The following is a 22,333-nucleotide window of genomic DNA, read 5'->3' as shown; positions in this document are numbered from 1 at the left end:
GGAATCTATTTGTTTTTCTACTTTTTGATGAAGTCAAAAGGGGAAGAAAAATTGGGAGAGGTGTATTTTCTATAAAATTATTTCAAGCACATTACTCCAAAAGAAAGGGGAAGCATACAAGATAGGGAGAGCATACTCAAGTCAAACTTCAACATATCTCAAAGTATGATGCTCTCAAGAAAACTACACTGTCAAAAAGATATTGGTTTGTCATCATCAAAAAGGGGGAAATTGTGAAGAAGATCTTTGCTCCTGACCTTGGCAAGATTTTGATGAAGACACCAACATCACCAAAAGGAAGATTACTTATGAAGACCAAGAAGATTAAAGCTTCAAGACAATTAGTCTAAGTCTAAATACGTACTTCTATCATATACTCTTTAATATACCAAAGTAGTAATGCTCAAAATATTTTAAAAGAAATTGAAACACTTCAAGTTTTAAATGAAAACATTTTTCAAAATACTGTGTAACAGGTTAGTGAAATTTGAGTAATAGGTTACATGAGTGAGAATCAATTATCCAACAAATTTTGAATTGGAGTAACCGATTACTCAAATTTGGGTAACCGATTACTCTAAGTGAATTTTAATGCACTGTTGGACAGAACATTTGGGTAATCGACCACTCAATGTTGTAATCGGCTACTAAGAGTTGTTACATCAGTTTTTCAGATTTGAAACTCAAGAGTTTTCATCCCAAATGAAATGCATTCATTCCAAACAACTCCTACTCTTTCATAAAGGCACAACGACTGATTGGAAAGCCTATTTAAGGCCTTAGAACTCACAATCATAAAACAACTCTTTTATAACCCTTTCACACTTTTCTCACAACTTTCCTACACTTCTCTGAAATAGTTTTCTGCACTTCTAGCAACTTGCACTCAAACTTTCAAAAGTTATTTTTCCGAGTTGCTTGAAGTAAAGTGTTTCAAAGTTTTGTAAAATTAAAGAGCAATATTACCAAGTATACAAAAGAGTTGATTGGATTGCAAGTGTTATTATATTTCATACTTGTAAAGGCAATCCAAGCCATCATTGTAATTCTTCATTCATTGTAAATACTTTCTTTCACGGGGTGTGAATAGAAAGGGGAGAGAGTTACTTGGAAATGTGTTTTCCAAGGTGATAAGTATTAGTGAGTGTGTAAGGTACATAAAAATCTCGGGTGAGATATTATAATTACAACTCACAATATTTAGTGGAAAATTTCTTGTGCTTCAAGAGAACTAGACGTAGCCTTCGGTGGACAAGAAGGTGAACCAGTATAAAATATTTGTGTACTATCTGCTTCCTTACCTCTTTGATTTATTCTTGTTTATTTTCTACAATATTATCCGCTGCATTTTAACTCTTCATTTTGCAGAAAAAGTTATCATAATTTCTAGTAAACTAATTTACCCTCTCTTAGTTGCAATCTCAGTCTTATAATCTTGTCTGCGAGCCTATTCCTTAGTACGCAGACCAAATGATCAGAGAATCCAAGGAGAATTCTTAATAATTTCCGCTTAAATTTATCATATTATTTTAGGTAGAAGTCATGTATTATACAATCTAGTTATAAGATCTTCAACAAATTAACACTTGACTCCAACTACTCGGTATGTGAGTTTTGGAAACAATTTTAAATATGATAGCGAATGATTGATTTAAACTGGAAAAACACTTGAAAGTCAGAATTGTATTAAATTTAAATCTAAAATTGAATATAAAGTTGGTTATATTTCTCGACAATTAACGTAGAGGGCAACGACAAAGTCATATCACCATAATAACCTGTGAATAATCGCAAAGGGGACAAAGAGTTTTGTTGGTAACGTGAGGATGAGATTAGAACTTACAATAAACGCAGCACGCACGATGGGATATACATGTGAATATTTAATATATAAACTCTTACCAAAAAAGTTATTTAATATATACACTACTACTAATTTACTATGGTAGCCATATAGGTGTGGCGACCACTGACTCAGTCTACTTTAGTGCCAAGCATGCTTTTAGTCTCTTAGTTTATGGGTGCTTCTCAAAGATCATTTTGGGGCTTCCATGTGGCAGAAATTCATCGCTTCACCATAATGGTTTCATTGTTTGACTTAGAAACAAGAAGGGAAGGGTGAGGGCTAGGACTAGTTGCCCCTCAACTCTCTCATATAATCATCTCATATCTCAAATAGTGTCCCAAAATATATATTGAACTAATAAAAATATATCATATTAATTAAAAAATTATTATTTTTTCTTTTTTTGTTTCAATATAATTAGTCTAAAACATAGTTTAAGATACAGTTTAGGACATAGTTTAGGACAACAGATGTTTGTCCCAATTCAGTCTAACCCTAGCTACTTCTTTTATTTTTCCACTACTGTTGGATTTATTTAGTTGATTGGGTGATTCTATGTTCTTTGCCGTGGCCATAAGATCATGCACCAATAGGTAATATTTTATGACTTTTTCTTGATAATAGGACTCCTGGGTTAAAGTAATACTGCAAGTGTTTGTTTGATTTTGTTTTGGAAAATGTTGATGGACGCCATAGATGTTTTATTCCATATGTTTTAGAAAAATATGATGTATAGTTCAAAGATAATAAAGGATAAAAAATAGATGAAAGATGAAGGTAAATATAGATAGTGTGAGAAACAGTAACAAAATTTTAATCCATAAAGAAACATAATTGGTTTTTTTTGGGTTTATAGTAATAGTTACTATTTTGTCAACTAAATTTCCCTAGATTATATCCATAGATTTATATCATAAGTGTTTTTCGCAATGTTATGATAATTGAACTGGACCGGATGGTATGACCTGAATTGAAAACGATTTTGGTTAGTCGTCTTAAGAGAATGTGGGGGGTTAGATCACTTTGAACCGGGAAAATTTCGGTCTGACCGTGTTAAACACATTTAAACTGTCATAACTCGGAAAGTAACCGAACGGTTCATACATTTTTTTAAAAATAAAGGAATACTGCTGCAATATTTTATTTTACTTTAGTCCGAAAAAATAGATAGATGTGAATTCAATATAGTTATACATAATTATTAATTATATAAAAATTTGCATTTACATATAATTAAATCGTATAATAATTATTAATTATATATATATAATTATCCGGTCTAATTGGACAATTTAACCATTTAAACCGATTAAACATTATACGAGATGTCTTTCAGTTTGATGTTCGACTCGGGTGACAACATTGGTTTTACTACAAATATATAGATATTATCTTATTTGAGGTGAAAAGAACACAAAGTGCGTTTTGTTTCTCCATTCATATTATATTTCAAAACTCAATTACTTATACCTATTAAACTGATTTTAGCTTCATTGTCGGATTTAATTTCGTATCCTTGTTAAACAATACTTATACCTATATATATATTTATATATTTATTGGGGGATTATATGTTAAATACCTTAAAAATGGATTATATTATATCATATTAGAAAATTTCAAGAAACAATTAAAAATCTTTTCCATTTTAGGAGCTAGGGAGAGGTAGAGTTAGAGCTTAGAGTGTGGTCTTTAGTTAATTTTATGGCTAAGCTATGCATTATACACTTCTGATTTAAATTATTTTTACTTTTTATACATAAAATTTATTTTGTAAGGGATACTAGCCAAACCAATGCCTAAATAGTTATAGAATATAAAGAGGGGGGGAGTTTTAAAATTGATATATTCTCTTTTGGTACTTAAATTCCAAAGCTTGACTCTTTAAGTAATGCAATGCCTACAAACAACAGCTATATTAGCGGTCATCCTGTTCAAAATAAGGGAACAGTTGAACTTGAAGGGTAACTTGTCTACATCATGCAGTGTTTAAAAGATTCTTATAAAAATTAAGCAATCAAAAGATTCCAAGAAGACGTGCATGTAATATATTAATCCAACTTGCTTATTGAAAATCTCAGCAACTTTTTCTCTCTATATATATATATATATGTATGTATATAATGTAACACATCTTGCAACCAACATGAACATTAAGGAATAGCTTTCCACTTTCATAGTGAGAGTTAAAGTACTTTATGATCTTCTTTGTCCCTTTGTGATATATCCTATAATTTCTAACCCTCAAATATATACATTATCTTGAACAATTTAAGATGGAAATTCAATTCCAGCAACCAAAGCTGCAGCATCAGAAACCTAGCATTTCAGTGATTAACAACAAAGTAGGCAAATTCAAAGGAAGAAGCAGAAACAACAACAACACAAACAAATTTGTTGGGGTGAGACAAAGACCTTCAGGGAGATGGGTAGCTGAGATCAAAGACACAACACAGAAGATAAGAATGTGGCTTGGCACTTTTGAGACAGCTGAAGAAGCAGCAAGAGCTTATGATGAAGCTGCGTGCCTTCTTCGCGGATCGAATACTCGAACAAACTTCATCACTCATGTTTCAATGGATTCTCCCATTGCTTTTCGGATTCGAAATCTTCTTAAAGAAAGAAAAGGTGTCAAAGAAAAACAAGAAGATATTGTTGATGTTGGCACCAACATTAGCAGTGCTAGCCCTAATACTAATTCATGCAATAATAACAATGACAAGAATGCTAGCTCTATTTCTAGTGTGACAACTCCAAACAGCACAAAGCTTTTTGATGATGATTTTGAATCTGATTTTAGCAATTGTAGGGTGGAATCTGAGTCCAATTTCTCATGGGCTTTTGGGCAAGTCTTTGATTGTTTTCCTTTTGCTCAAATGTTGGATATACCAAAGATTGATGGCATGATTGATACACAACATTTGGAGCTATCAGAATTTGAAAGGATGAGAGTTGAAAGACAAATATCAGCATCACTCTATGCAATTAATGGAGTGCATGAGTACATGGAAGCTGTTAAGGACTCCAATGAATCTCTTTGGGATCTTCCACCAATATGCTCATTGTTCTATTCAACTTAAAGGTGGGATAAACATAGTTGCTCTCCCAAACCATGTCCCAAATATGGTCTCATATCAATGAAAATATGTTATATAAGTTAAAAAATTTAAATTATTATTTTTTTATTTTTACTTCTCATTAATTAGTGCGAGACAAGATTTGGGACATGGTTTGAGACATCATATCTTTGTTCGAATTACTAAGTAATCATGCCAAAATATTTATTAATTACAAATGTCTTTTTTTGTGTATCTTTTATTGGAAAATTGAGGGAGAAGTGTATGATCTAGGATTGGTTGAAATATTACTATATATGAGCTTTTGTGAGATACAATTATGTTTCTTTAACTGTTTTTAAATGTTAGCATGAATATACATGAGTTGCATTGTCTTATTCTTGAGGGAGCCCTTTTCAATCATTATTGTGTAAAATCTCAAGGCATTTATGTTACTCTTATCCACATCCCTTCTATCAAATTTAAATCTTGATGTCTTTTTTCTATCTATGACATTCTAGGAATAGGTCAGGATGGAAATGTAGACGTTAGAGAAAAAGCAAAGGAAATTAGAACCTTGCCCATTAATGCCAAAATCAAAATGACTATTCAAGTTGCTTAATATCGTGAAATAGTTCATTTACACACCGTTAAGATTTCCTTCATAAATAAAGAGGCAAGTAGAATGCTTACTTTATAAATACAAGTATAAAAAAGGCATCCCAAAATGGGAAATTTATCACAATAATGCTTTTTTTTTTAAAAAATCACAAATCAGCCACCGAAAATTTATGGCCCAAATTATGCATTTATCTTTTTAGTTGAGAAGTTGATTAGAACTAAATCGACTTTTCAATGATCCAATTTTTTTATCTCGTGAAGTTGTTTTGGTGGAACTTAATACTCAATTGGAATGTCTTATTTAACATTGAGAAGTCGATTTTAGATACAAACTTTTCCTTTGAGCTTTTTTCAGAAATTTGTTAGGGGAAAACCAACTTCTTAAATTGACATTTTTTAGTATTGAGAAGTTAGTTTGAGGAATAGCTACTTGTCAAATTACCCGTTTTTTATTTAGAATATTTGTATAATTTATATTATAAAGAGATTTGAGTTTTCAAAGGTGGCTTAGGGTAATGGTGGTTTAGGGTGTTTGGATAGTTCATGATATGTTGTTTGTGGTTTAGGGTATTTTGTTTGTATGCTTTTGGGTGTTTTTCAAGGTGATTGTTATTATATTGATATAAATCTATACTAACATTGTATGTTAAAATTTCTTATACTATATAATTTATTATTTTGTTTTATTTAATTACTTTTTTAAAATAATATTGTCCAGTATCTACTATAATATTAAGTAATTGAACCCAAAAATAGTTCATTCATTAAATTAAAACTAATATTATAGAGCTCCAATGAAAGAAAAAATAAGGCATAGAATTAGCGAGAAATCCATTCATATATTGTTGGTTTGACAAATTTAATACGTTTATGTACCACCGACAAGATAAGTTTTAATACATTATCATTTCTCATACATTAATGGAATTAAGAAATGATTTAACCGAAAATATTTGAGATAACAATTCAATTTTTCCTAATTTTTTTGTCTAAGCATGTAGTCGAGAGAGTTCATGAAAATAATAAAGGGAGAGAAAATTTGCTACTTGGTCCAATAAAATACACTATATTAAGATTTACTTTGAGTTTGAATTTACCAATAACGATGATGCGTTGTCTATTATATTTGCTAATAATAATGGTCTTAGAGAAGTAATGGTACCTTTGTTGAATCTCCCACAAAATTTCCATAAATATAGTATATGAGACAATATTTCTTTATTATTTTTATTAGAGTAAATTATACTGACATTTTTAAAATTTAACTTAATTATAGTTACCAATTATTTTTGTTTTACGCTCTCTCCACTACATTAGTCAATGTAATGTTTGAATGTAAATTAGGGTTAATTTGTGTCAGTGTAAAATAGATAGAGAGATAATGTGAATAATTTTACTAATTTTTCACAATAATTTACTTATTTTTTAATATTTATTATATATAAATTATGTTATGGGAGATTCATGTCTCCCATGTTTTAAATTTTTTTAATAAAGAGGGAAGAAAATATGATATGCAGCCATAATGTAATCATCCACTAGTGTTAATAATCATTAAATTAAGTAAAAATTATACACAATGTACGTTTGTAAAAAAGAGAGGATATATACCTTAAATCTATTCAAAACAAATCAAGAGTAAGAGATAAACTTTAAAAAGTCATAGAAAATAAATAAATTCCTTAAAACTGAACCACGAAAAACACCTCTGAATCACTTGGAAAAGTAGCTTGATAGGACCCATTGTATTATTTTCTAATCAGCTAACCAAACCAAACCACCCATTTTCCTTACCAAATCACAATTTCTTCCTCCTTAACCTTGCACTTGTCCCACCCCCTCACATGTAACACCACCAACGTTACCACTCAAATGGTTTTCAGTTATATTTTGAGTCACAAGGGAGAGAAAAATAAAAAGTAGCATAAAATACAAAACACAACCACTTGTATAATTTAACCTCACTCATAAAGAACTAGACATTGATCTAGTAATTACAAGGTTCAAATAATCAAAAATAAAAAATTTGGTTATTATAAATGACAATTATCATGAGAGATAATCATACATTCTCAAATTAACTAGTTTATTAATCATAGAATGATGATACAGTTAATTATACTAAAAAAATCAAACATTACAAGTCAAACACTTTCCAGCTTTATTTTGAGACACTAGAGAGAGAAAATAGCATAAAACAAACAAAACAAACAAAACAAACACCATCTTATATGTATAATCTAATGGTCTCTTTCTAACCCATTTGGTTTGTCTTGTAATAACACATACACCTTCTTCAATCTTCAATGTTTTCTTCTTCTTCTTCTTCATCTATGGCTACCTTGCTTCTTCTCATCTTCATCACTTTCTTCTCCTTCCTTCAATCCTCATCTGCTTCTTATCCTTCATTTCTTTATGCTCTTCAATCTCAATGCTCACCTATCATCTCGCCAAACCCACCTCTTCAGGTACCCCTCTATAAAAGTTTCATTTTTTATACGTATTTTATGGTTTTTATGTGGTTTTATGGGAATTAATTGGTTTGGGTTGATATAATATATGATGTATCTAGACTTTTTGTTATTCATAGGTTTTTTATTTAATGGGGTTTTTTTATGTTCCAATGTTTTGATCCATGGGGTTTGTCCCAGTTTGAATTTGAAGAATTAGATTCTGGTTTGAGTATGTGAAAAATGGGGAATCAAAATATTAGGTGTTGACAATTATCTAAGTGGAGATCTTTCGGGAAATTGTTCATTATGGGAGATAAATAGAACGTTTATCAGAACTGCTTTTTGAATTCAGATATCCTAGGAAGATTTTTATTTCTACAACATAGAAGGGAAACCATGAATGTGGTTGAACACAATTAAAATCTTGCACTGTTTGTGTTTTTGGCAAAATTGGAATCAGTATTAGGGTTAGTTTTGTTAGATAATCTAGCATCAAAGTGGAGACTAGGTGATTCAAAATATTGTTAGAGAAGTAATTGTTGTGAGTGTGAAGATTTCAGATCTAATTGATACCATACTAGGAACTGTTTCGTGGTCCTGTATTAGGCATCTAGATAAGTAAAGTTTATATTGTTTCTATTTGATTTAAATGTGAGGTCTAGTTGATTGTTTTTACTTGTACTGGAATAATGTTTTGCTAGAAGAATAAAATATCTCCATAATCATCTTTTGAGTGATCCTTTCTATCTATCAAAGAAGTTACTTGTGATAAATACGATATGAGTTATAGTTTTGATGACGATAAGGAGATTGCATAAAATTCGCAGTTTTAACATGACAATGTTATACAGATGATATGCAATGTAATGAGTTATGTAAGTTGGCGAAGATTGTGTTGGTCTTCTCTAGGACCTTTTGAATGCAGGATGAAACATCTATCATAATAGTCTCTTCTAGGAGAACTAAATATATGCATGAAATATTTTGAATGACAATACTTCCGTATAGAAAACAGATAACATTTTGATGATGCCGATGAAGTCATTTACACTGCAAATATAAGCATAACAAATGATGTCTGAAAATTTACTTTTCCTTGTTGACTATTAAGTTACATAATCCACCAAAAAAATTGTTTAAGGATTAGAAAACAGATGATATTTGACATATTATCGTCATTATATATTTTTTTACCAGAAAAAACATACATCTCTGTTTAGTTGCTCTATAATTGCTCATTTAAATAATGTCTTGAGTAGTTGAGTATAGTTTCCATTTTTTAGTGCCCTTACATAAACCGTAATCCGTAGGTCATATGCTTGGAAACACGATTACTGATAACTTGTAGTTATACTAAAGTCTAGTGCACAGTCCATTTATTTATAACCTATAGTTTGTCCATAGTTTCCCTAGGTGATTCTGTTTGTTCTTATGAATAAGTTTGCTTCAGTTAAGACCCTTAAACACTGCAGACATAGCATTCTCTTTCTTTCCATTTTAACTTGATTATAGCTCATTGATTAGTTATCAATTATCATTTCTTATTTGTTTTTGTCCTTGAAATCTTGAATACGAGATCATAAATGCATGAAACTGAATATTTTGATTTTGCTCTAAAGTTATGCAACCAACTGCTGGGAAATTTGTGATTTGGATTACATACAGTTCATCAATGAATAGTTGGAATTGATTAGGCTTATATATTTTTATTTATAAGTGCTTAATAGATAAAGCCTATAGAGTAGTCCGGATATCAAATCTGACAGATAGTAAGTTGCTTAATGCTGTCCAATTATATGCTGCCAAAATCCTTCTATGTCCCTCTGTTTTCTATTATGCAACCCCTATGAGGACTCCGTTGAAGAAAATTGATGGCAACCCAAACAAACTACGTTTTTTTGGGAAAGACCCAAAACACCCCTTGAACTTTGCATTATGTGCGATTTAGTCTCTGAATTTAAAAAAAAAGAGTGTAGAAAAGTCCTTGAACTCTAGCTCAGGGGGAACAAATTGCACATCATACAAATTCAAGTGGTGTTTTTAGAATTTTCCCCTTTTCCTCTACCTCTTTCCCCCTACATTTCTCTGGTCTTCTCACTACATGTATCTGTTAAGGCCCATAACAAGCCTGAATTGAAGCATGTGTATAAAAGAGGTAAGAGGAAAATGTGGTTGTTAAATAACCAACTTTCCCTCTTATTCCTTGGTAGTTAAGACAGTTAAGGAGCTATTAATAGGAGGTTAGCCTAGGAGAAAGGATATTGAATTTAGAGAGTAACTGATTGAGGAATCAGTTGAGGGGAAGGATCGTGGGATCCTCTATCTTGTAACTACATTCATACTATCTTGTAATTCTTTTCTTCTCAATAAAATCTTAGAACCCTACCACAAGTCTAGTTGCTTGTGGGTTAGGGGCAATTTCTTCATTTCTGCCTAAATTTTCTCTTACTTAGATACCAGTGTTTATCACTGGTATCAGAGCACCATTCTGGTGCCTGTGGAAAGTAACCACCCACGCTGCAATTGAGTTTCATTGTATGGTTTCTACTCGAAGCATGGCCAAGGAAAATGATAGTGGAACGTAGGAGAAGGGGGAATCGCGCCAAGAAAGAGAGGAGATACGTATGAGAATGGAGCTGAATGAGGCACGACCAACAAGCTAGAAGATTTGATGACTGCCATAACCACGAAATTGGGAGTTACCCTAGAGGAGCAATCCTTTGAGGTGGGCAGTGAGAACGAAGAAGAAGTGGATAGCCACCATCGAGGTCATAGCCATGATAGGTGGAGGAAGTTAGAGATACCTATCTTTACGGGAGATGATGCATATGGATGGGTGCAGAAGCTTGAGAGGTATTTTGCCCTACGTTCCATTTCTGAAATTGAAAAGATGAGAGCCACTATGGTGGCTTTGGAAGGGAATGCCCTTAGTTGGTATCAATGGTGGGAAGGGTGTAATCCTTACCCTACTTGGGAAGGATTTAAATTGGCTGTAGTGCGAAGGTTTCAGCTAGCTATGGCTCAAAATCCATTTGAATTGCTCTTATCTCTCAAGCAGGAAGGAGGAGTAGAAACCTATGTGGAGGAATTTGAAAATTTTGCAGGGCTTTGAGAGGAATCAATCAAGACTTTGTTAGGGGGGGTGTTCTTGAATGAGCTCAAGGAGGAGATAAAGGTGGAAGTCAGATCATATGAACTAAAGACTTTGCCAGAATTGATTCAGAAGGCCATTTTGATTGAGCAGAGGAATCTGGTAGTGCACAGAAGGACTCAAGCAGGGTATTCCATGTCTTTTGGATCATCCAGAACCAAGTCCTGTAGCAAGGTGGTCACCCTGGAACCATCTGCCACTAATAGCTATAGGAAGGAAGGCTCATCTGTAGGAAGTGTGGCTACACCCCTCAAGAATACTCTTGACCTGGGTAACTCTAAAATTGGGGGGGATTACAGAAGATTAACTAGTGCTGAGATGAAGGAGAAGAGGGAGAAAGGGCTTTGTTTTAGGTGTGATGAGCCCTTTTCTAGAGATCATAGGTGCAGAAATAAGCAATTACACATGTTGTTGATGGCTGATTAGGATGAATATGAAGAAAAAGAAACTGAGGATGTGGAGGAATCTGGAGTAGAGGTAAAGACTTTCCATTCATTACAACTGTCATTATATTCAATGAAAGGGCTTACTTCTTCAAGATCTTGGAAGATAAGAGGCACCTTGAGGGAGACACCTGTAGTGGTGATGATAGATTGTGGAGCTTCTCATAATTTCATCTCAAAGAATTTGGTGGAGGACTTACAACTTAAGGTGGAGGGAACCAGGACTTATGTGGTGGAAGTAGGGGATGGACATCACATATAGTGCTAGGGCAAGTGTTCTCAACTTAAACTTTTCATGCAAACACTTGAGGTGATTCAAGACTTTTATCTCTTTGAATTAAGAGGGGTGGACATGGTTCTAGGCTTGGAATGGTTAGCTAGCCTAGGGGAGGTAAGGGCTGATTTTGGTAGAATGAAGTTATTAGTCAGAAAGGAGGGAGCAAACATCACTATAGTTGGGGATCCTGCCCTAACTAAGGCTGAGCTATCACTGGGATCTTTTATGCAAGTATTAATGGAGGAGGGAAAGGGTTTACTACTGCAGTGTGAGGAAACATCACCAACCAGAACAGAGGGGATGTTACCAGCAGAGTTGGAAGAAGTGATGCAACAGTTTCAATCAGTTTTCCAGGATATTCAAGGCCTTCCTCCTACTAGGAGGCAAGACCATGCTATTCATTTGAAGGAGGGGGCAGAGATCCATCATCTAAGGCCCTATAGGTGCCCTTACTACCAGAAATCAGAAGTGGAAAGGTTGGTAGCTGAGATGTTGGGAGCTGGGGTTATTAGGCCTAGTATTTCTCCTTATTCTAGTCCTATAATCCTAGTTAAGAAGAAGGATGGTGGGTGGAGATTTTGTGTGGATTACAGGGCCCTTAACAAGATAACCATTCCCAATACCCTTGATTGAAGAACTACTTGATGAGTTGGGAGGGGCTAAGGTGTTCTCTAAATTGGACTTGAAATCTGGATATCACCAGATTAGGATGAGGCCAGAGAATGTAGAAAAGACAGCTTTCAGGACTCATGAGGGCCATTATGAGTTTTTGGTTATGCCCTTTGGGCTAACCAATGCCCCATCCACCTTCCAATTCCTCATGAATGAAATTTTGAAACCCTATCTCAGAAAATTTATACTAGTGTTCTTTGATGATATCCTGGTTTACAGCCATGATATGACTTCTCATTGTCAACATCTAGGGTTGATCTTGGGACTATTAATGCAGAATTCCTTCAAAGCCAATCCTAAAAAGTGCAGCTTTGGTCATTCTAGCATTGAATACCTAGGGCATGTCATCTCTGAAGGAGGAGTATCTGCTGATCTTTCTAAGGTGAAGGATATGATTTCCTGCCTGTCCCTACCAGCATCAAGGGGTTAAGAGGCTTCTTGGGACTCACAGGGTACTACAGGAAGTTTGTGCAGGATTATGGAAGAATGGCTAGGCCACTCACTGAATTGCTTAAAAAAGATGCATTTATTTGGTCTGAGGATGCCAATGTTGCCTTTGAGAAGTTAAAGGGAGCTATGATTGAGTTACCTATGCTAGCTATTCCTGATTTCAATAAGGATTTTGTGGTGGAGACTGATGCTTCTAGTAAGGGTTTAGGGGCAGTGTTGATGCGGGGGGGAAGGCCCCTAGCCTTTTGGAGTAAGGGGTTGTCTCTTAAGGCTCAACAAAAATCTGTGTATGAGAGGGAATTAATGGCTCTGGTTCAGGCTATACAGAAATGGGGGCACTACCTTATGGGCAGACATTTCATCATCCGAACTGATCAGAGAAGTCTGAAATTTCTAACAGAATAGAGGCTCTTTTCTGATGATCAGTTTAAGTGGGCAGTGAAGTTGGTGGGTCTGGATTTTGAGATACAATATAAACCTGGCAGGGAAAACTCTGTTGCTAATGCCTTGTCTAGGAAGTTAATGTATGCTTCCATTTCTATGATTAATAATGAGGAAGTAGAATTGTGGATACAAGAGTTACAATTGGATCCTAAATGGAGGAATGTGATGCAAGACTTAGTGATTTCTTCTAATTCTCACCCAGGCTTTGAACTAAGGAAGGGGGTGCTATACTACAAGGGAAGGTTGGTTTTGTCTAAGGGATCCAACAGAATTCCCCTGATCTTATCTGAATGCCATGACACACCTGCTGGAGGGCACTCAAGGTATCTAAGGACTTACAAACGAATTGCAAGTTTCTATGGCCACTTCTTTGCATTAGGGCACCCCTACTCAGCCAAAGATGTAGCTGCTGTGTTCTTACAAGTAGTAGTCAAATTGCATGGTTTCCCTACTTCTATAGTTTCAGATAGGGACCCCTTGTTCTTGAGTCATTTTTGGAAGGAATTGTTTAAAATGGCTGGCACACAATTGAAATTGAGCACCTCTTATCACCCTCAAACAGATGGGCAGACTGAGGTTACTAATAGGTGCTTAGAAACTTACTTGAGGTGTTTTGTAGGCCCAAGACCCAAGCAATGGGTAGAATGGTTGCATTGAGCAGAATTTTGGTATAATTCCAACTATAACCAATTAGCTGGAATGACTCCTTTCAAGGCCTTGTATGGGAGGGAACCCCCTCTGCTAATCAGAGCAGGTACTATAAGAATTGAAGACTAATTTGACTAAGGCACAAAATTTCATGAAGCGAGTAGCTGACAAGCATAGAAGGGCAGTGGAATTTATGGTAGGGGATTGGGTGTTCCTCCAGCTACAGCCTTATAAACTGAAGTCCCTTGCCACTAGACCATTTGCTAAACTAGCTCCTGGATACTATGGTCCTTATCAAGTTACTCAGAAGGTAGGAATTGTGGCCTATAAATTGGATTTACCTGCTGAATCTAAGGTTCATCCAGTTTTCCATGTTTCACTGTTGAAGAAGGCACTTAAGCCCCATCAGCAGCCACAGCCACTACCACCAATGTTAAATGAGGAGTTAATCCTAGAAGTAAATCCAGAGGACATCACTGATTACAGGGGAATTGGACAGGGGAGGCCTGAAGTCTTAGTCAAATGGCAGAATCTCCCTGAGTATGACAACACTTGGGAGACAGCAGTAAGTGTACAAGCCAACTTTCCAAACTTCCAACTTGAGGACAAGTTAAAAAGTTTAGGGGAGGGTAGTGTTAAGGCCCATAACAAGCCTGAATTGAAGCATGTGTATAAAAGAGGTAAGAGGAAAACGTGGTTGTTAAATAACCAACTTTCCCTCTTATTCCTTGGTAGTTAAGACAGTTAAGGAGCTATTAATAGGAGGTTAGCCTAGGAGAAAGGATATTGAATTTAGAGAGTAACTGATTGAGGAATCAGTTGAGGGGAAGGATCGTGGGATCCTCTATCTTGTAACTACATTCATACTATCTTGTAATTCTTTTCTTCTCAATAAAATCTTAGAACCCTACCACAAGTCTAGTTGCTTGTGGGTTAGGGGCAATTTCTTCATTTCTGCCTAAATTTTCTCTTACTTAGATACCAGTGTTTATCAGTATCCTTGTTGGTACTGCTAAACTAGTTGCTTACCAACAGAAGCCCCACCTAGAATTCTAGTGGTGACTCTGTTGTTACTTTTAGATGATAGAAAATATTGATTATTTTGAATAAAATGATTCCTGCTCTGTTGTGCATTGTTGATATTTCAAACTAAATTCATGAGGATGATGATAATGACAGCGTGATTTATAAGGAACGTTGTATGGAAACTGATTACTTGAAATTTCACCCTCAATTTTAAGGTGATACCAAAGTGACTCTAAATTTTATAGGACTGTCAGATAATTGTTTGTGTAATTATCCTTGATTCTTCCTCTAAAAATACTTCGGCTATATGTTAAAAACGGGATTTTAGACTTCATTCTTAAGTAGTAATCGCTTTCCAATTTAATTCCCAATGAATTTTGAAGTTAAACTCATGGGCTTTTTTATTGCTCTTTTCATGGAGTGAAGATGACATCGGATCCATACTGATTTTATGCATCAACCTTTTTTATCAATCTTATTATATCGTATAAAAATATATTTAAAATAATTTATTAATATAATATACACTTATACACTACCATATCCTGAATTTTTCAGAAATTTCTGTATCTACTATTATCTACATTACTTATACCTGTATCATACAAAATAGGTTAGTGCATGTCAATCAGCAGCTAGCTTTATAATATTAGGTTTTCTTTTACTTTATGTCTTGCTCTTTTCGAACTTCTCTAGTCACCCAGGTTTAACAATCGTAAGCATCGATTTGCATGCACAATGAACATTATTTTATTTTAATATGTTAATTTTAAATCTCATTCTGACCTCATGTCTTTAGAGTTGTGTTTTGTCCTGCCCCCACCCTTACCCTCATCAATTTTTTTCCTTATATGTTGAGGGGTAATCTTTTAACTTTGTTGCATTGTTGTAATTCAGATTTTGGTAAAAAATGCTTATTCATGTTTGAACCTTATAATTGGAACTAGTAGTTAACTGGATTTGTATTTTTAATTCTATTTTCTGATTTAACTGGTGATGTGTTTGGTTAATTTGTTCCAATTTGCATGTTCTGGTGACAAGTATTGAATTTTTCATTTCGGCTTGTCTAGGTGGATCAGAATTTCATCGAAGGGGTTTTGTCTGGCAGAAAGAGGATTGGATATGTTTCTATACTCTTCTATTCTTCTTCGTGTCTTTTCTCACGCAGAATGCTTCCTCAATTTGAAAGTCTTAGTTCCATCTTTCCCCAAGTAGAACATGTTGCAGTTGAACAATCATTAACTTTTCCAAGGTTTTGACGCTAACCTTGCTTCTGTCCTGAAGTTTCTGGATAATTTTGAAATTTATTTCTTTTGCTATATGAGGGCATATATGGTGTCTTTCGGTCCATGTTGCCAACACCATCTACTAGGACTAAGGCTTAGTTGTTTTTGTTGTTGTTTGCCATATGATACATGGGACCAGTTCCAGTGTTTTGGTCCATCCTTTGTTCAGCCTTGCCTAAGCTTCCACTTGGCTGGGCTAATGCCATGAAACTATGTTAAAATAGATAATGTTTTGTGCTACTTTGTATTTTTTGCATCAAACATCAAATTTGATGTTCGGCAAAATACATGGCATACTTAATTATTAAACTTTATTAATGTCTTTCGATGTTTATGTTTGTGTGTACCCTGCAGTTTATATTCCAAATTAGGGATCCGTAGCTTGCCTGCTATCTTACTGGTGAACCAGACATCTAGGATGAGATATCAAGGTCCAAAAAGTCTTAACTCCATTGTACAATTCTATGAGAGAAACACAGGTAAGCATATCCTGAGATTGTTTGTAAATTTGTAAATGCCTTATGCAATTTAGTTAGATTCCACCATTTTTACCAGATTCTGATTGGGTAAACACCAGTATTTTAAATTGTGGTTGCCGTCGCGATTGTGGTCACGGTGACTGTGATTGCGGTCATTGCGATGTGGATTGTGGCCATTGCGGTGTGAATTATTGTGATAAAAAACTTTTGAACTTAATGCGGTCCGATACAGCCGAAATGCGGCTTGATGTTGTTGCACTGCGGCCTGATGTGGCCGCATCATTGTGATTCAGTGTCACACTGTAATTGCGGTATGATGCAGTTGCAGCGGTCACCGCTACTGCAATATTGCGGCTACTATGATGCGGTCCGCAATTTGAATCAATGAATAACACTTTTATCATATATATAATCCTACAAAATGTCTTATAATGACCCTACCATGTAGTGATAGCTTATACCTAATTGACATGGCTGTCTCAGGATTTGAAGCAGGTGACATTATAGTTGTTGGCGAACTAAGCACTTTGCCTAGTGATGAACATGCAACTATCGAGTCGTTCATGGGCTTGTCTCTGAGAGAAATATCAAGCCGGGAACCCTACTTAGCATTCTCCATATTGTTTCTATGCTTGAGGGTACTTCTATTTGTATTTCCCAAGATCATGTTGCGTCTTCAGGCGTTCTGGTTTTCCTATGTTCCTCAATTAAGCTTGCAGATATTTGGAGAAACGAGCCAAGTTATCGAACGTGTTCTTAACTTAATTGATGTCAGAAGGATTTGGACCAAGCTAAGACTGTGCAAGACCCAGAACTTTCATGAAAGAGCCAGGAGTGCTCGGGTTTGGGCCTCGTCTCTGGCTTCGGTTTCTCTTGGCAAGTCACCATCAACTAGTTGATGATCACAAATGTCAATGTTCGAACCCATAATCTTGTTGTAGTCATTTTAAGGACAGCAGAGTTTTTTATTTGTCAGATAATATCTTCAAACTGTAGTGAAGATTGAGAAACAGACAGTCATCTTTCTCTCTCTGTTGCTTGTATTTTTTAGGGTAGAAGTCTTGTTAATTTTGTTTTAGATGAATCATGTTAGTGTTTAAGTTGGGTTTTGGGAGAAAGCAAATAGGCATTGTAAATTTGAGATCAGCTTTCTTTTTTTGTGCATTAGTTGCTTCTGAATGAAAATGTACACATTCCTAAGTTTGGTAAAAAGGATTGTTCTTTTTGTATTTTAAAATTTTATTATTATTAACTGATTCAGGAATGGACCTATTCTGTCTACTAAATTAAATTTTGGCTGCAGTGACTTGGTACAATGTAATACTCATTTCATTCGTATGAGTATTGTTAAGCCAGATGAGTTAAGCCAGGTTTGGCCCTGCCTACAATAAATTTGGCTTAATTGACTAACAAATATTTTTGTCCAAGACTTACTTTTTTCTTGTCTTGTTAAAAGCTTGCCATACTATAAAACATTCAAATATGTTAGTAGACCCAAATAGATAGACAAGTGGTGGTGATGACAACTGTTCCTCCGTATAGAATATGATAATAGGAGCAAATTTTTGCTCAAGAATAACTAGGAAGAATAACAATAAAGGAATATGAAGAAATATGAATAATACTTATTAAGAATAATAAGAGAAAAAAATGATGAATTATGAACGATTTTAGAATATGAGTAATTTTTGCTCAACGGTAACAAAAAAAGAATATAATAAACTATGTGTAATATTTGCTTTTAGAATATCAAGAAAAATTGTGACAAATAGAGAATATGAAGGTGATGATGTAGCTTTCTTTCGGGGTCACGGAATCTTGCACACCATGAAGTTGCATATTGAAAGTTTGATGGATAAACAACATCTCATGAAAAACATAATTACATTACTCTAATATTATATTAGCAAATTAAAAATCAATGAGCAAAAAAAGAATGTGTATTTCATTGATTGAATGATTTGAGTGAAATGGAATATTGAATGATTTGAATACAATAGAGTCTGGAAAATTTCATTTTATACAAGAAAATCAAAAACTAACTTAACCATATTAAAACTAAACTAACTCCTAATAATATGCTTCAAATAACCAAAAATATCAAAATATATTTCAACTATTCCAAGACTTTAAAATATCATATAACACTCAAGGTCTTTAGATTAACCAACCTTTATATCTAAGAGTGCATTTGATACAAATTATATATTTTTTATTTTAGTTTATAAAATATGAGATGATAAATTACGAGATTTTAATATGTTTATGTTTCGGTACTTTAGTTGAAAACTGAATATAACATATTTTCTTTTGTTTACATAAGTTAAATAGATTAATTTTTACATAGTAAATTACATAAAAGAATATGACATGTTTGTTGATCTTGGGATTGTTCTTATGTGTAAATTTCTAATATTTATCATATATATATATTATAATAAAAAATTAAATTTTTATTACTTCATGAAAAAATAACTTTAAAATTTGAAATAAAATACAGTATCAAATTTAAAAACAACATGGCACATTTTAAATATGGAGTTTAATGGGATATCAAATGAGAATGAGATAATCTTCAAATAAAATTATAAAATGAATATTGACATTTCAATAGAAAAATAAGTCAATTTTGAAATAAATAACTCAACTGAGGAATTCAATTTTGTGAAAAGAATGTCTGGACCAATAATGTAAGATTTTATATACTACCAGTTCATAAATCATCATTCATTTTTAATTATTGACTCTTTCAAAGATAATAATACAAATGAGTGGTTAATGATGTATTAACTATGTATAAATTTTTAAACTAGCAAAACATAGATATTAAACATACTTGTACAACAACAAATGTAAACTTATTTTTTTTTAAATAATAAAAAAACTACAAACTTTTATGTATACACTTGGTAAACTCAGAAATGCCTTTCATATGAGTAAGAGCCATTTATGCATGTATACTCTTCTTGTTTGGGACAAAAAATGTTCATCTCTTCAAAAGCAAATTTCCACCCCTTTTGAAATGGTTTTCACGTTTACAAAGATTGGCTGGCAACCGGGAATTGAGAGAAGTGACCCAAACAATTTTAATTCAAAACTAGGCCATAGCAGTTTTGGTATCTTACTGATGACAGAAAATGATGGGGAAGAATCCTTTGTAGTATGGGAGAGAAGAGTATTGTTTTTCACTTTTTCTTTTTAGTTTTACAAGTAAAAATATTTTATCATTATAAATAAAAGAATACAAGTGTTATTACATATAATTTTTTGTTTGTTTTTTAATAATATTTTTTTCTTCATTATTGGAGAGGAGTCTAATTTAAAAATAACTTATAAACATCTATTTCAAAAGGTTAAAATGGGTAACTTATAAGAAGAATACATGTAAACCAAACTCAACTTATATAATTGATCAATCTAGCTAATAGCTAAATTCCAAAGTGGTAAAAATAAATCAGCTCCTCATTATCATGTTGCATTATATAGTGCAGAAGTTTAAGATAATAAAGATTGAGAAAAGTTAAGCATGAGTGAGACATTATATTAGAAAAAAATTAATAACGACACAAATAATAAATAACAAGATAACTATAAACTATATATAAATTCAAATAAAATGAAACTAACTAAATCTTAGATAAAATAATATTCTATAAATCCAAATATCATCTAACATGTCTCCTTAAGTTAAAGCTTAGTAAACTTTATAATTGTTATATATAATTCATTTAAAAGTGAAAATAACCAAACTAGTTATATAGGCTCCACAAAAAATCGTTGAAATGTGTTGTGAACTACAAAGTTTGTAGATATAATCAACATTGAAATGATCATTGATATCAAAAGAAGTCGTCGCTAATATAATTCATCATAAGGAAATAAGGCACCAACATAATGATTCTCAATGGAAAAAGAAATCACTTGTATGATCAATTGGAAAGATCATGGATGAGATAATAAGTTATTATTGACATAACCACTACAATGAGTGTATGTAAGAGTAAAAATGATATAATCATTATGGATGGTGTTGGGAATGCTTAAAATATGTTATTGTATTAGTCCCACATTGTCAAGTATTAGAGTAGAGTAGAGTAACTAATGTTATATATTGGACTCAAGTCCCTTATTATAATGTGCACTAGATATAAGCACCAAATAGAAACACCTCATGGGCAGGTGGGCCCATGGGTGTGCTAGGGTTTGTAATCCTTATTCTCTAATAATATCTTGGTAGTCGCTCAACGCTCCCGGGGACGTAAGCACAATTGGCCGAACCCCGTTAACAAATTCTCTTGTTTCTTCTCTTCTATTTATTTTATGCACATTATTTGATTGCTTGTGATCAACACTATGCAAGGATCGCTTCCGCTGCACCAACAATTGGTATCAGAGCCAATTGATAGATGACTCTTAACCCATACATCAGATAATGGCTAAAGAGAGTGAAGGCATGATGGCTAGACAAGGTGCGTTTGTGCATAAAGTAGATGAGTTGAAGGAGAAGAAAACATAGCGGAACTGTGATGGGGGCGATATATGTTGATCCAGAACCCCAGAAGTTCATGTAATGGGTTAGGATCAAGATAGAGATAGGGACTCATGTGTTGAATTTGACCCAAAGACAGGTGCTGACAATATCTCTCTAGATGTTGAGAGAATATTCTCATTTGAGATAAGAAGTGGAATACCCTAATGGCGTGTCTGAGACATCATAGTGAAAGATGTTAATTGTTAGCAGATCCACAAAAGCATAGAGGCGTTGACTGACTTTGATGTAGGGTGTAATATGGACATTGACTTTGATGCAAGTTGTAAGACAATCATTGGTAGAGATGCATGAGTGTGACATGTGCATTGGCTTAGATGCAAGGATGTGACACAGATATTAGTTAGCATTGACGCAAGATATATGTTGTGGGTATACTCCTTATGATGGAGTATGATAGTTCTTTTGAACTAGGATTGTCAGAGTAGAAAATGGTGGTAGTGATTGAGGCTTTCCAGGGAAGCTCCAAGGTTCAATTTGACTGAGTATTGAAGAGGGCGATTATTGGTGAACGTTTGTGTAGAGGTTCCAATATATCGAAAGACTTCCTAGTAATAGCTGGCTAGGCGACATGTTATATTTTATGGCGATACGGGAAGCTGCACTACATATTTGGAGAGCAAGGCTCTTAGTAACATCGTCAAGATACTCATAAGGTCTATGTTGTAAGGGAGTAGTTAAAGAGAATTAGACATTGAGCAAAGTGAAGTCATATATTCGCTAAGGTAGAGATTCTTGTATACATTTCCTAAGGAGCGAGATATTCGTCTATTTCACAAGGTGGATATTGTTGGGGATATTTGAAATATGTTATTATATGAAGTCTCACATTTCCTAGCATTAGAATAGAGTAGAATATCAATGTTATACATTGGACTCAAGTCCCTTGTTGTAATATGCACCAAATATAAGCACCAAATAGAAACCACCCA

The 22,333-nt window shown here is 33.8% G+C and overlaps 2 protein-coding genes across 2 annotated transcripts; both read left to right on the top strand.

Moving 5' to 3' along the window:
* On the top strand, window positions 4,021–4,926 carry LOC109358009 (ethylene-responsive transcription factor RAP2-11-like). The gene has a single exon (XM_019602075.1). It carries the CDS (start codon window positions 4,123–4,125, stop codon window positions 4,924–4,926), a length of 804 nt encoding a protein of 267 aa, XP_019457620.1. The 5' UTR covers window positions 4,021–4,122.
* Window positions 7,719–18,345, top strand: LOC109358933 (5'-adenylylsulfate reductase-like 5). Its single transcript, XM_019603435.1, has 5 exons — window positions 7,719–7,991; window positions 16,158–16,339; window positions 16,728–16,852; window positions 17,336–18,069; window positions 18,309–18,345. The coding sequence occupies exons 1-4, from the start codon at window positions 7,830–7,832 to the stop codon at window positions 17,749–17,751; spliced, it is 885 nt and encodes a 294-aa protein (XP_019458980.1). The 5' UTR covers window positions 7,719–7,829; the 3' UTR covers window positions 17,752–18,069; window positions 18,309–18,345.

This window comes from Lupinus angustifolius, chromosome LG10, assembly GCF_001865875.1.
Source record: "Lupinus angustifolius cultivar Tanjil chromosome LG10, LupAngTanjil_v1.0, whole genome shotgun sequence".
NCBI classification, from domain to species: Eukaryota; Viridiplantae; Streptophyta; class Magnoliopsida; order Fabales; family Fabaceae; genus Lupinus; species Lupinus angustifolius.
This window is presented reverse-complemented; position numbering and strand designations above follow the sequence as displayed.